This window comes from Sturnus vulgaris, chromosome 24, assembly GCF_052056855.1.
Source record: "Sturnus vulgaris isolate bStuVul1 chromosome 24, bStuVul1.hap1, whole genome shotgun sequence".
In the NCBI taxonomy this organism is placed as follows: domain Eukaryota; kingdom Metazoa; phylum Chordata; class Aves; order Passeriformes; family Sturnidae; genus Sturnus; species Sturnus vulgaris.
Window position 1 is genome coordinate 4,721,495 of NC_142266.1, and position 13,279 is coordinate 4,734,773.

Sequence of the window (13,279 nt, forward strand, 5' to 3'; positions counted from 1 at the left end):
TTTAATCACTTTCCAGAATGCAGATATGATTGAAAAAAATATTATTTTGAGGGTCTCAATAATTCACTTTTTAATACCATCCATTGAACTCTATGAACTCTTGTATAAGAAAATGTCTGTTTAATATAGGTTGTGATGCACTGGTGACCTAGTTACATCTTCTGAAGGAACACTTTACAGTTATATAGCACCTTTCATCACAGGCCTGAAAAGCATCCTGTAGAATTCTGCCTCATAGTGCCCAAACGAGGCAGAAAAGCCTGGCCAATTTACACGGGGTACAAGCCAGGTACAGATTGGAAGGGACGAGACATGAGGTGTCATCGATCCTCAGGACTGATGGCAAGTGTGGGCTGGGACTGGGGGATGAGTTGGTGCCTTGGCTGGGGAGAAAGTTCAGGTAACATCACCCTCACCCTTCTCTCCAAAGCTGCAGCCTGGCTCCCTGCAGCTCAAAAAGACCTTTGCAAATTGCCCTAGCTGTTAGTGTATAAATCTGCAGAAGAGAGGATAAAAAGCCCAGGACTGGCAGGCCCAAGCTCCTCTGCTGACATATCCAAAGGCTGACTAAGACAACCGAGCTGGGGTGTGTGGCTTGTGCTGCCCACATCCACTTGGATCTTCCAAGACTAAAACCGTGTGCTTGGGATTCATTTTGAGATTTGGGGTGTAAAGCTCTGTCCAGCTTCGCTGTTTCATTGTCAGAAATTCCCTTCTCCCACCTGGCAGGTGAAACTCAGGTACCGCAGGGCTTGTTTCTTTAATAAATGCTGAATGTCTGCTACAAATCCATCAGCTTAGGGAATGTGATGTCCACTGGACATTCCAGAGGAATCCAAGCTGCCCAAGTTCCTTTGAGCCTTTTATGACTTTGAAAACCATTCTGCATCTGTGCAACACTCCCTGGAGCAGAGCCAGCAGCGGTGCCAGTGGCTGAGCATCAAGGACCTCCTGAGTGAGATGTTTTGAATATAAAACCAAGAATCTGAGGGACTTCATATTTATATTAGTGTTTTGCCATATACCATCCATTACCTGCCTCCTCAAAGCACCTTCCCAGCACCCTGTAACAGCTCGTGTGTCACTTGCTCTTCCTGGCATGTCCAAAATCGTTCCCTCTGAAAGCACAACACAACAGAAAACTTCTGGAATGCTCTTTGGGATTGTGGTGGGGAAACTGAAGAAAAAAAAGCAAGTTCTTATAGCTCTGCTCCCGGAAGATGTTAGGGCCAGTGGTCAGACTAAATGAGTAATTTCTTCCTTAGTTTAAAAAAGTCCATGTAAAAAAGAGCTGGGATCAACTTCATAACAAATACAGTAAGATTGTGTAAAACCATTTGACCCCCCCTTCATTTCCAAGGCAATTGTTTCCTCCTGGGGAAGATGCAAAAACAGAATCAGTCCTCCCTGCTCAGCTCTGTGGCCGTGGTGCTGGACCAAAGGGATTTCCCTGTAAGGCAAAGGAGGGGATCCTGTGGGGAATGTTCTGTCACGTCACCTGTTGCAGGTGTGAAGCTCTGGCAACATGAGACAAGACCTGCAGCTCTCAGAGGCACAACACACCCATTTCAGTGCTCCCAAAACTCCTTCTAGCCTTTCTCCTCAAAAATGGTCTGTGATTTTTAGGTACTTTGGTGCTCGTACACGGGTTTAAAAAGAAAACAAAAAAACCCAAGAGTTAATGCTCAGGAGCTCAACGGCTCAAAACTTATTTCTTACATATCATCTTACAGGGCTGATGATACTACAGGGGAAGTACTGCCAGGGAGCAGCTCTTTAATGAAGACAGCAAATCTTTGTTTTGCCTCTGGAATGTTTAAAATGGATGACAGGTCAAGGAAGAACGGGGAAGAACCTGAGGGGATTAAAGTTCCAGCCATGCCAGGCAGTTACAAGCAGAGAAAGCATTCAGTGGACGAGCATTCGTTTTGGTTTCTTTGTTTGTTAAGGCAACCCTGAAACTGCTATTCAAGGGACTGGGGAGTTACTGAGATTGTTACCAAAAATACCAATGATTTTATTCCACATTTGTCTGAATCACATCTCTGAGCCCTGGCACTGAACCAGCAGCACACCTGGGGACACGTGACAGGGACTTTGCTGCTGTTTTAGGTCTCCAAGGAGTTGGAAACTATTCCAGAGAAATCCTGGGGTGGTTTCTTAAGAAGTAGTTGGCAGAATAATTCCCAAGGTAATTTGACTTCCTTTTGCACCCAGTTCTGTGGCTTTCAACGTGCCCTCAGTTCCCTTCTTTAGTGAACTGAAGCCAGGATGGAGCAGCAGGTTTGCACCAAGCACCTCCTGCACTGAGAGCTGCTGGCACCCTGGTAGCAGGAAATTTTCTATTTTTCTTTCTCACACCCATTTTTATTGCTTCTCTGTCCACACTGAAACTACAGTTTAAGACTGGATGTGGCACTCAGTGCCATGGTCTTGTTGACATGCTGGTGTTACGTCTCAGTGTGGACTCGATGATCTCAAAGGTCTTTTCCAGCCCAGTTAACTCAGCAGGACACAGCATGATTTTTCTGTTTAAAAGAATATCTCAATAAATCTTGTATGCTCAGCAGTCAGAAATGCTGATTACAAACAAGTTTGTGCTCAGAACTTTGAGCCTGTGTGTATTATCTACAAATACTTTATACTTTAATCCTTCAAGGCAATTCTTCTTTTTGTATCAGTGTGAACTTGAGCTGGGCTGACAAGAAATCCCTCAAGAGACAAAAATAGCCCAGGCAGACATGGGAAAAGCAGACCATTGCCAAAGGGCCTTCGAGCAGGAGTGAAATAGAAATTAAAACTACTTACTGTGTTAATTATTACCATGTAACTGCAACGAAATGTTTCTCATGTCACAGCCACCAAGTCAAAGGAGTTTAAGGTGTTTAACAAATCTGCTCTCAGCCAGTGAAAGCTGAAGTGATTTCACTTGCCTTGCTGAGAGAATCTGAGAGGCAAGTATCTTTCATTCCAAGTGCCTGCAAAAAACTGACCTCAATGAAAGTGTTCCCAGACAAGAAACAAAGAGGATGTTCAGAGAAAAAGTGTTTCTCATAAGGTACAAATATGCTACGTTATTCTATGGGAATATTTCTGTTAAAGTCTATTGAGGAACACTCATCTTTGGGATTATTTTTCACACCATCCACACCTGAGGAAAGCCTGTCCTCCCCACAGCCTGTCCTCACTGCTGCCTTGCTCATTCCCAGGGGGGTCAGGGGAGGAGGGAGCAGGCAAGGGCAGTGTGCTGCACCCCCAGCAGTTGCCCAGCAGACCCAGGAATTTCTGAGCCTCCCCCTGTGCTACGGCCACTGAGGCTCTGGGCCATCTCAGACATTCTTAATCCCCTACAAACTAATCTTTCCAGAATGATTCTGTTTTCCCTGAACTTCCCAATCCACACGGCTCTGCCTACAATTTCACTGTTCAATGTAACAATGGGGAGGGGCAGGCTGGTGTTCACGGAGCAAGAACTGAGTCTGCAGGAGCATCCCTGTGCTGAGAAGTGGCCAAAACATCTCCCCTGGGAATGCTGGGCCATGGAGAAAGCAGAACCTTTGCTCAGAAATGACAGACACAGATGGGGTTTGGTCAGACAGAATCAGGGGCAGGTTTTACTTTTCACATAATTTTCTGTATTAAAAAATACATCAGTGAAATCTGTTACAGGCAGGGACAGGACTACCGAGTACACAACGTCAATAGACTACTTTCTGATTTTATTTTTGTTAAATTACTTTTGTAACTGCTAAAAAAATAATTAAAAAAAACCAACCAACCGAAACAGAACAAAAAACCTGAAATATTATTCAAGGCTGTTGATTTTCATCTCTTGAAACTTTAGTGACAGCTCAAATATCAGACCCCTGTTACAGAAGATGGATAACTGACCAGAGCTGGATAAAAACCATACAATTCTCCTCTTCAAAAATAATTTGGGTTTCCAATGAATTTGTGACCACTGGTCATCAGAAACACACACCTAGAGCTTGAGAAAACAGAGATACAGACAGTATCTGATAATTCCTGTCCTCTAAACACCACATGGGAGCTTTTCTCTTCCAAAAGACTCAGTAACAGCCAAGCCTTAAAAAAAAATCTCTTTCAATTTCCAACACTATGACTAAATCTCTTTGAGTGGGGTGGGATAAAAACACATATGGTCATTTTCTACCACAGTTCTGTTGTCAGAAGTAATACTGCATCCTTTGTACAACACTGCCCGTGTTGCAAAGGTGGAAAGAGAAAGAGTGTGTGTGTATTTCTGTTTGAAATGATAAAGCCCTCTCTAGATTTGCCTTACAAAATACTCAAACCCATAGGAGTAGGGAAAGAGGAGAAAGGAAAGCTGCCTTAAGGGAAATAAACTTTCCACGCACCACAGTACTTGCTGGGTTATATGGACAGACTGCAGAGATACTGGGCTGGGAAAGGGATTCTGCACAGAGCCCAGGACATCCCCTCCTGGACATTCCCCAAAAGGTCACTCAGAAGTTTGACCTACAGCACCTCTTCCAACAGAGCGAGAGCTGGCGCGAGCCCGGAGCGGGAGCTGGAGCCTGACCTCGTGTGACCAGTTAACAGCAGCCAGAGCTGTCCATTGGGATGGCCAGTGGCTCCTGCCTTCCTAACATTTGATCCCAGTTTCAAAAAAAAAAAAAAAAAATTATAAAAGTGTACGTGTAGGTGTATTTATAACGGAAGGTGTCTGCTTGTCTAAACCTCACCCCTTTTCTCTCGTATCCTCTGGAAGAGCTCGAGGATCTCCACGTGTTCCTTGGCAGCAAGGGCTGCCAGCCAGCAGGCTGGGAAGTCACCTGAGCCACAATCTAGCTCTCCATGCCCAACAGTGTGAGGGTAGATTTTACACAACCATTTTCCTTAAAAATATCTCACAACTTTTAAAAATCCTAAACAGATAAAGGATTTATGCACCAATCCAATAGGTGAGTTCCACTTGGATTTGTTCTGAGGATTGATCGGTGCCACAGGACGTTGAGATTTGCAGCTTACACAGCTTGCTTCCATCCAGTTCCAGTTTGTACATCCACTGTGGTACAAAATCTGCCTGTAGGTGACATCATCTTGGCTTATTTGATACATATTTTCCAAAGGATGGACGTATTCACATTTTGGTGCTTCTGACGTGTATTCAAAGGAAAATACCCCACTGCAGTTAGTCTGATAACTCAATATCAGAGTCCTCTGATTTGACTTTGGCAAGTTCTTCGTGTACCTCCCTCACCATAAGAATCCTTGTTAACATGATGTCCAAGGTTCCTGGGTCTATTGGCAATGTGGAATACCATATGGGGCTGTTGGGAACACAGGAGCGCTCGGGCTGCAGGTAGAACACATCACTCCTCTGCTTCACGCTTTCAGAGCTGCCAATGCAAAGGAAACAAGGTTTTGGAACATCAGGCTGCATTTACAACCCTACCAAAAGTTTGAGAGAGAGTCAGCAAAGAAATCCAAGTTACACTGAGATGACAACACTGTCTCCCATTTCCTAGCAGGAACAGTTAAGTTGTTTCCAGGTCACTCAGCATTAGTTGCTTATAAAGAAACAAAGAAAATCAAAGTAACTTCTTTACAGCAGTGGTTCTTCAGCATCATCCAATTAATAGTAGAGTGATAAATGCATTTGACACGCAATCTCTGAGTGACACTGGTTCTAGGATTCCTGCATAATGTGGACAAGTGGAAATGGCCTCAAGGCTTAGAGTGGACATTAGTGAAAATTTCTTCACTGAAAGGGTTGTCCAGCCCTGTCACAGTTGCCCAGGGCAGTGGTGGAGTCCCTGTCCCTTCTTATTTACCAGAGAGATCTACCAGCCATGTGGATGTGGCACCTGAGGACATGAGTTGTAGTGCCCTTGGCACTGCTGGGGGAACAGCTGAATTTGATTAGGTTAGAGGGTTTTTTGAACCTAAATGATTCTAAGGTGTTATTTAAGAGCAAGAAAACGAAATCCCAGCTTGTCTGGCCATGCTGCAATGCTAAGCCCATCTGCTTGAAAGCCTGACTGACCCCAAGGCAGCTTCCAGGCTCTGGTAGGGTCCTAAAGTCCCTAGAGCCTGGATCCCTCATGCCTGGCTTCGAGATAATCACACCAAAACAGCAAAGGGAATTTGTACTGCTGCCTGCACCACTGCAGAGGCTCAGCTATGAATACGATGGGGAGCATGAAAATGCTTTCCCAGCCCCAAAACAACTAAAAGCCTCTAATAATGTGTCAGTGAAGACAAGGAAGGTAAGAAGAGGGAGAGAAAGACTATGGACAGCTGCACACCTGTCTCTGCCTCAGTAATGGGGTATTTGTAGTAAGCTCAGTAGGTACATTTCTGAGGGTGATTTATCTGAGTTTCAGCTGACGCTAATGAGATGCTGTTTCATTTTGCATGTCTGTTTTCTTTGAAGAGAGAAGAACATCATCTTCCACCTGCTCAAGGATCTAACTGAAGTTTATATAGAAACAGGAGAGAAAAATGATTTATATCTCTGTCCTTGCCATAGTCTCCTTTCTAACTCCTAAACATAAGTTAATTGCACATCTCAGCAGGCAAAATTTATCAGGACTTTTACCTAATTCACACTTCTCTTACACTGTTTCACAAGGACCATGATGTTCCTCGGGTATTAGTCATATCTTCTCACAATAAGGATGGTATATGGGAATTAAGGGAGATGAGAATGCCATGGAAACTGTAGTAATATCTCACATTTATATAAAATAATTTATTTATTTAAAGAATACATCTCTCTGTGTAACTCTGTTCTGACTCAACACCAGTAACAAAAAAGAAATAGCACCCGTTTGGAGGTCTCACAATTCCTGTTCTGCTCCCACTGAGGGACTGGGAACTGGGGAGAGGAACCACAGCACAGGCAGAAGGTCTGAGTGTGTTCCTTGCCCAAATGCTTGTTCTAAAAGTCAAGTTCTGTCACTTACCATTTTGATAAGTAAAACTCATAAAGTCGGACTGGACACCGCAGGGGATTATCTGTGTTTTCTGCCATTTCCACTGCAGTTGGAACCTCCTCATCTTCACTGCGTTTCCTTTTGCCTACTGCTAATTTATCTGGATACACAAAAATGGCATCACAGAAGTTCAGTGAAAAGCAGCACCTTCAGAAACAAGGCCTGGTGTCAGCCCAGCACCCAGGGGTGACTCTGCATCACCCAAACCCACTCCTTGAACTGGTTCTATCACGTGTCACCATCCAACTATGGGCACCTGGTGTGAGCTGATGGGTGGGCAAAGACTGCACATCCTACAGGCCAGGTCCACAGCCCATTCCTTATCTAGAAAACCCACAAGAAGTAGCAGGAAAATATGGAGGATGTAATTTTATTTATTAAAGATTAATTCATATAATGCACTGGAATTATGAAAACAAAAGGATCAAAGACTTCCCTTTCTCAAATGCCAAAATTAACTGAGAACAAAAATCTGTGTGTCTTTGCCTCTGTGTTAAAGCCTCATATTGTTGTTCTCCACTGGGACTGCCTGATCTGTTCCCCACACAGACCCAGGACAAATATGGGAATTAAAAAGGCACAATAAAGGTCTGGACCTGCAAAACCCAAGATTATGAAGTGCTGAGAAAAGGACTTCAGAAAAGGCCTTTAACTCTTGCAATATTACCAGAGCTTTATACAAGCTGAAGATGTAATGAAAGACTATTAAACAAATTTGCAGCCAAATCTGTGACTCCTCCTTTTTAAGTTTTTCCTGGGTGCCTTGGCTCATTCAGAATTTCTCTTTAAAGCAGTGAACAATACTGCAATTGCATTCAGGATAACAACATATACTTAGCCCTGCTTACTGCAGAACATACTTCTCCCCAGTCCTTTTTTAAAGGATAGCAGACAATACAAAATCACAGAATTCTTTGATTCTGTAATTCAGATCACATAAATGTAACTGCCCAAACACCAATGATCAGAGAGCACTCACCTGATTGTACCTCTTGTTTTTGAAAGGGTGGGAAAAAACGTAAATATGTCATCTTAGTATTATACTTCAGAGTTCGGGTGCGCCTCATAACATGGGCAAAGGACAGTTTCAGGTGCTCACTGACATTCTTTAGTTGGAAGTATTTGGTGTTGAAGAACAGGAGGGTGTTCAACAAAACGATGGGGGAATATGCACCCAGCTGCTTACATTCCCACAAGTGTTCCTCTTCAATTCTTGAGAACATATAACCTACAAAGAACGGGCAAAGAAAAAAGAAAATAGTTATTTATGCATATAAATCCTCTTTCAGGTAACTTCTAATAATGAACCACATATCAAATCAAATTCACACCTATCATCAGCAACTGCAATCCAATAAAACCAGAATACTGCATGCACAAACATAAGAGGGGGCAGGAAGAACCAAGCTTTGGAACAGCACGATCTTCCAATACCTGAAGAGAAGGATAAAAAGGAACTGCAGACACCAGCAGATTCTCACTGAGTTCTAATTTCACTGTATTAAACCACAGTCAGCCAACTGCAACAATGTGTACTTCCTACAACGTGAAGTATGAGTTTAAAATGTCCCATTTTGTGTATAAATAGCCCATTGTGCTTACCCTAAGTCAGTTAGGAAAGGGAGGTATTGGAGCTTAGAAGAAATTTGTTGTAAAAAACATATCACTGTGTGCAGCAAACTATAGGTAATTGGATTATTTTGCATTAAATAAAAAGTTCCTTTTTCTAAATTAAAAAAGGCAGCTGTGGAGTTGCCAAGATTACTCAAATTTCACTGATACTCTAAAGATGTTGTGTGCTCATAGGGCTGGTGTCCAGCTCTATAAACCACAGAAGCATGCTTGAAAAACCAATTAAAAGTATCTGCAGAATTTGGGAAGTCTTAATCTGGAGTTGAGACAAGATTCCAATGATTTGCTAATGCAATCTCCAAACTCACCAGGAGTATTTACAGCACTAATAGGGAAACATCAGTGCAACTGTACACAGATTTTGCAGTACCTCATCTTAAATATAGTATTAAATTCTGGCTACTTGTATTAAAAAAAGAACTAAAACTTGAGGCAAGAAGAAACCTATTGTGTTGAGTACCAGAATGGGAATCCTTTCTTTCCAAGGATTGATCAGAGGCAAAGATACATTTAACTGTAAACATAACTTACAGAAATAAAATGCATGGTGTAGAGAGGGGAGAATAATGTGAGAGCCTTAGATCACATTCTCTTCCTGGCCCTGAGAAAACATTAATTTATGATACAGCTTTGTCATGCAGCTAGACAAAACACAAGAATTGTCCTACCATTTGGAAGAATTGTAGGTTCCCAGATTTTCAAAAGTTTTGTAAGCTCAATCATAAACCTGGAATAGGGCTCGGTGAAAATGTTATCTATTCTACCATTCTCAAACAGGTACTACAAGAGAAAAAAACAGGAAGACAAACTGTTTATGATTATATAATATTGTAGAGAATATACAGCACAAAATTATTTTTCTTTCTTATGTCCCAGTGTCTTAAGGGGCCAAACACTTTGGTGAAATCTCCAGTAAAACAGCAAATCAAATTTTCTGCAGGGACTGGGACCACTCCAATATGAAAAGAGCGATCTAGGCAAGAGTTGTGGTCAATATTTCAAGCTCTAGAGCTGTTTTCTGAAAAATAATCTTCCTCTTAATATTCTTGAAAGAGTCTGCCTATAAAAACCAGAATAGTTATTGAGTATTTTTCTGTTGACATGAACTTTACATGTTAATACCTCCTGACAAGACACACAGGCTGCTGAAATTGCTCAACTTGCAGCACCAAAGAAGAAAAGTTCCTTAAACTTGTCAAAGAGCAGTTTAAAAAAGTTTTCTAAAAGTCAGGTGTTTGTATCAATAAATAAGTCAAAATTGTGACACAAAAATCCCTGATATTCCTAGAACTTACCAATGGCATTTTGAATTTTAACTCTTTCTACATTTTTTCCAAGTATAGCAAGAAAAAAAATTAAAATAATTCCATGTCTAATTAAACAGGTTGTATGTCAAAATAGCTTTTGACTCTTTATCTCAAAATGACTGTTTCACAACAGGACCAAGCAGGCTGTTGTAAAGGAAACAGAAATGTACTGAACATTGAGTTTTAAACATAAATTAGCATTATTCTAGGTTTGTACTGCTACTGTTGCAAGGCTGGTAATAAGGATTTACTACATTACTCTTAGTATTCACTAATTACAGTGCAGTTATTCCCAATGTATTTTCTCTGTAAATATTGTCCACACAACAGGTAACTGTCTTGTCACTGAGAATCCTTCCTGGGCAACCTCTTCCACATAAAGTTATATATTGGAAGAGCACTGTGCAATTATTTTAGATCTACACCATTCTATCTTCAAACAAGGATTCCTGAAGAGCAAATCTTTCCTACACATGAAAAATGATAAAAAAAGTTCCAAATCCAAGTACTTGTGTCTAGGTAGAAACACTCAGCCCCTACATCACATTCCTATAAGGACAGAAGAACTTGGTCACTGTGACCACAAGAAAGTCCAGAAAAATGGGTCAGATATGGGAAAATAAGGCAAACAGTGAAACATAAAAAAGAGACGTTCTTGCCTCTTCTATAAAGCCCAAGCTGCTCTGTGGGACTGTGGATATTCCATAAGTAACCAAGCAAGTTCTGTATGTTGTCAGCAGTGCCCTAACTGCCAGAGTTACCTGCTGAATTCCAAGGCACAAGTATAAGATGCTGTCAGGGTCGTATTTTTCTCCGTTTGGTCTCCGCACCTCTTGAATAAACTGGCACAAGCCAAAACTCAGCTCAGCAAATGTGCATGAGAGAATGTCCTCCTTGAGCTTAACAGGATGAACTGGGGTTGAGGAAATGATTAGAACAATTAATTCAGCACATTAAATCTTCCCACATTCCTTATTATTTCATGTAGGCAGAGTTCTAAATTCCTGTCTCGTACATTAATTACCCTGCATGACTAAATGGTGAACTCCTGCATGACTAAATGGTGAACTCCTTCCTATCTTCTGGCTGAGAACTGAATGACTTAGCCAATAAAACACAGACCACCTGCATGTACAACCAGTATAAAAATTGCAGTGAATACTGAGGCTGCAGAAATTTAGAGCCCAGACATGTAAATGTTTGAGAGTCTGCTGAATCCAAAATGTGGGACAGCAATGGCTGCAATGAGCTCGAGGCAGTCTGGGGCTGATAAATGGGTTTTACCCCTCCAGCTGGACTCAAGGGAGTGAGAGACTCATCAGAGTCAGAGAAAGACCCTAAGAATTTCTGGACATGAGTTGAGTGCAGCATATCCCACTTCTTAAAGGAAAAAGGAAGAGTTCAATGGGACATACAGAGGGTTTGGAAAAGGAAGCAGCACAACCAGGAATCGATTGATCAAATGATCTGCAATGAAATTACCAGGCTTGGCTCCTCCACACCTCGGAAGTGCCTGCTTAGGAATAAGGAGGGAATCTTTCTGGGAGTGGGAACAGTTTCCTGGAAATGACTGTAATATTTATTTCCTTAGCTTCAAGAAGAAAACAGAGCAACTCATGTGAATACTCCTCTTCTGGGAAATAAACCCCAGCTGTTCTCATAGAGTGACAACAAAAATTCCAAGTAAAAGATGAAAAAGCAGATCTTTTCCTAACTAGAATTTTTGCCTTTGGGGGTCTTTCTTATCTAAGTCCTGCCATGCTTAGTTCTTTAAATTGCAAAAGTATTTATTATGGTTTGTTCTCTTCCCCACCATATCGAAAGAGCTCAATTCTATTCCTAATTTAAATTCTCTGCTTGACTCTGAAAATTTGCCCAAAAAACTCAGTGCAATGATGCAAGATCAGGGAAAAGGGGAGTTAGACACTGCCAAATCCCAGTTCTGCTGGGCTTTTGTAAAAAAAAAAAAAAATTAATCACTGGAAAAGTAAACAAAAGTGTATTTAATTGTCATTATCATCTATCACCCCTATGAGACATGAGAAACAATGGAGTTAGTTTCAGGCAGGTTGCAGCACAGAATGGGAAGACTTTTGAAACGTTTCTTTCCAGCTGTGAAGACTAGAAATAAGGTGTTAAGATTTTGATGTTGGATCACACTTTTTTTTTTTACAGCAAACAGTTCTGGTGACCAGCAAATACTTTGGGAAAGTGCCAGCTACAGATAAAATGGATGGGACCAAATTGGTGTTGTCAACTTAGAATTCTGGCCTGATAAATCTGTAATTTCATGTTTTTTTAATGACTCAGAAAAGCTCTGCAGCTGCATAAAGCATCTGTGCTACAAATGAAGAATTACTGTGTGCAAAGGAAGGCAAAGTGGAGACTTGAAATGCTTTAGAGTTTGTTTTTAAAGGAAACAGATCAATTAAAAATGTAATAGCTATGATTTTTAAATGCATGAAAAAATTCAAGACAGAATTCTTTAAAATCTGTTCTCTACTCATGGGTTTTGCAAAACTCAGTGGTATCTAATCCTAATTTTTCTTCAACAATGAATCAAGCCAAGTGCTCTTCAACTAAGTATTTCTGTTTCCACTGAGAGACAAATTTACCTGAAAACTTCAGGTCCCCTTGTTCCTCCTGTGCGTTTTTCCACTGGACCCAGTTTTTCCATGCATTTACCCCATACATGTACTTTAGGGTCATCCCAGAAACAGAGCAGCCAGGGTAGGAGCCCTGCACCAGATTCCGGGGCTCCACAGCAACTACAGACTTCTTCCTTCCCTACAGGCAAGCAAAGACATCCAAACAAAGCAGCATTTAATCAGCTCCTCATCCATGGCTGGTTAGATTAGGGCACATCGTGTTGTTATTTGAAAATGTAAGGGATTTGTGATCCAGAAGTTCTTCCTTACCCGTCTTTTTGGCTGTGGGAAGCCATCCCTGTGTCTCCGTCTTGCCCGTGAACGTGAATGCAAACCCGGTCCTTTACTGAGAGGGTCAAATGAGTCTGAAGTCAAATCAACACCATGAAGAGTTTAATCACATGATTTAGCAGCCCAGGTAGAAGTGTCACTGTCACTGAGATACTATGGAACATCTTACAGCTAACAATCACAGCTGTATTTTCAAATCATCCTGATATTTGACTAATTAGGCAACCTGTGCACTTGCTGTATAAAGACAGTAAATTCTCAATAGGACAAAAAAAAAATCCCCAACAGTGGGTGTATTTATTCTGGCAAATATGATTTTAGCTGCCACTCACATGGATTATACCCAGGGACATAGAAGTGATGAATTCAAAGGAGGCAAGCAAGAACTTTCTGTTACTCCTCTCAGAGGTTCTGCAGA

General features: G+C 41.5%; 1 protein-coding gene across 6 annotated transcripts in view; it reads right to left on the bottom strand.

Moving 5' to 3' along the window:
- Positions 1–3,586: 3,586 nt before the first annotated feature.
- LOC106863445 (zinc finger MYM-type protein 4) overlaps positions 3,587–13,279 on the bottom strand; it is a 39,160-nt gene continuing 29,467 nt past the window's right edge. For all 6 annotated transcript variants that reach the window (XM_014892910.2, XM_088178302.1, XM_088178306.1 and 3 more), the window contains 7 exons: positions 12,841–12,935; positions 12,538–12,709; positions 10,684–10,835; positions 9,284–9,395; positions 7,963–8,211; positions 6,954–7,083; positions 3,587–5,384 (listed from right to left, as the gene is read on the bottom strand). In XM_014892910.2, coding sequence (XP_014748396.2) covers positions 5,177–5,384; positions 6,954–7,083; positions 7,963–8,211; positions 9,284–9,395; positions 10,684–10,835; positions 12,538–12,709; positions 12,841–12,935 — 1,118 coding nt within the window. In that variant the 3' untranslated portion in view covers positions 3,587–5,176. The remainder of the gene's footprint in view (positions 5,385–6,953; positions 7,084–7,962; positions 8,212–9,283; positions 9,396–10,683; positions 10,836–12,537; positions 12,710–12,840; positions 12,936–13,279) is intronic.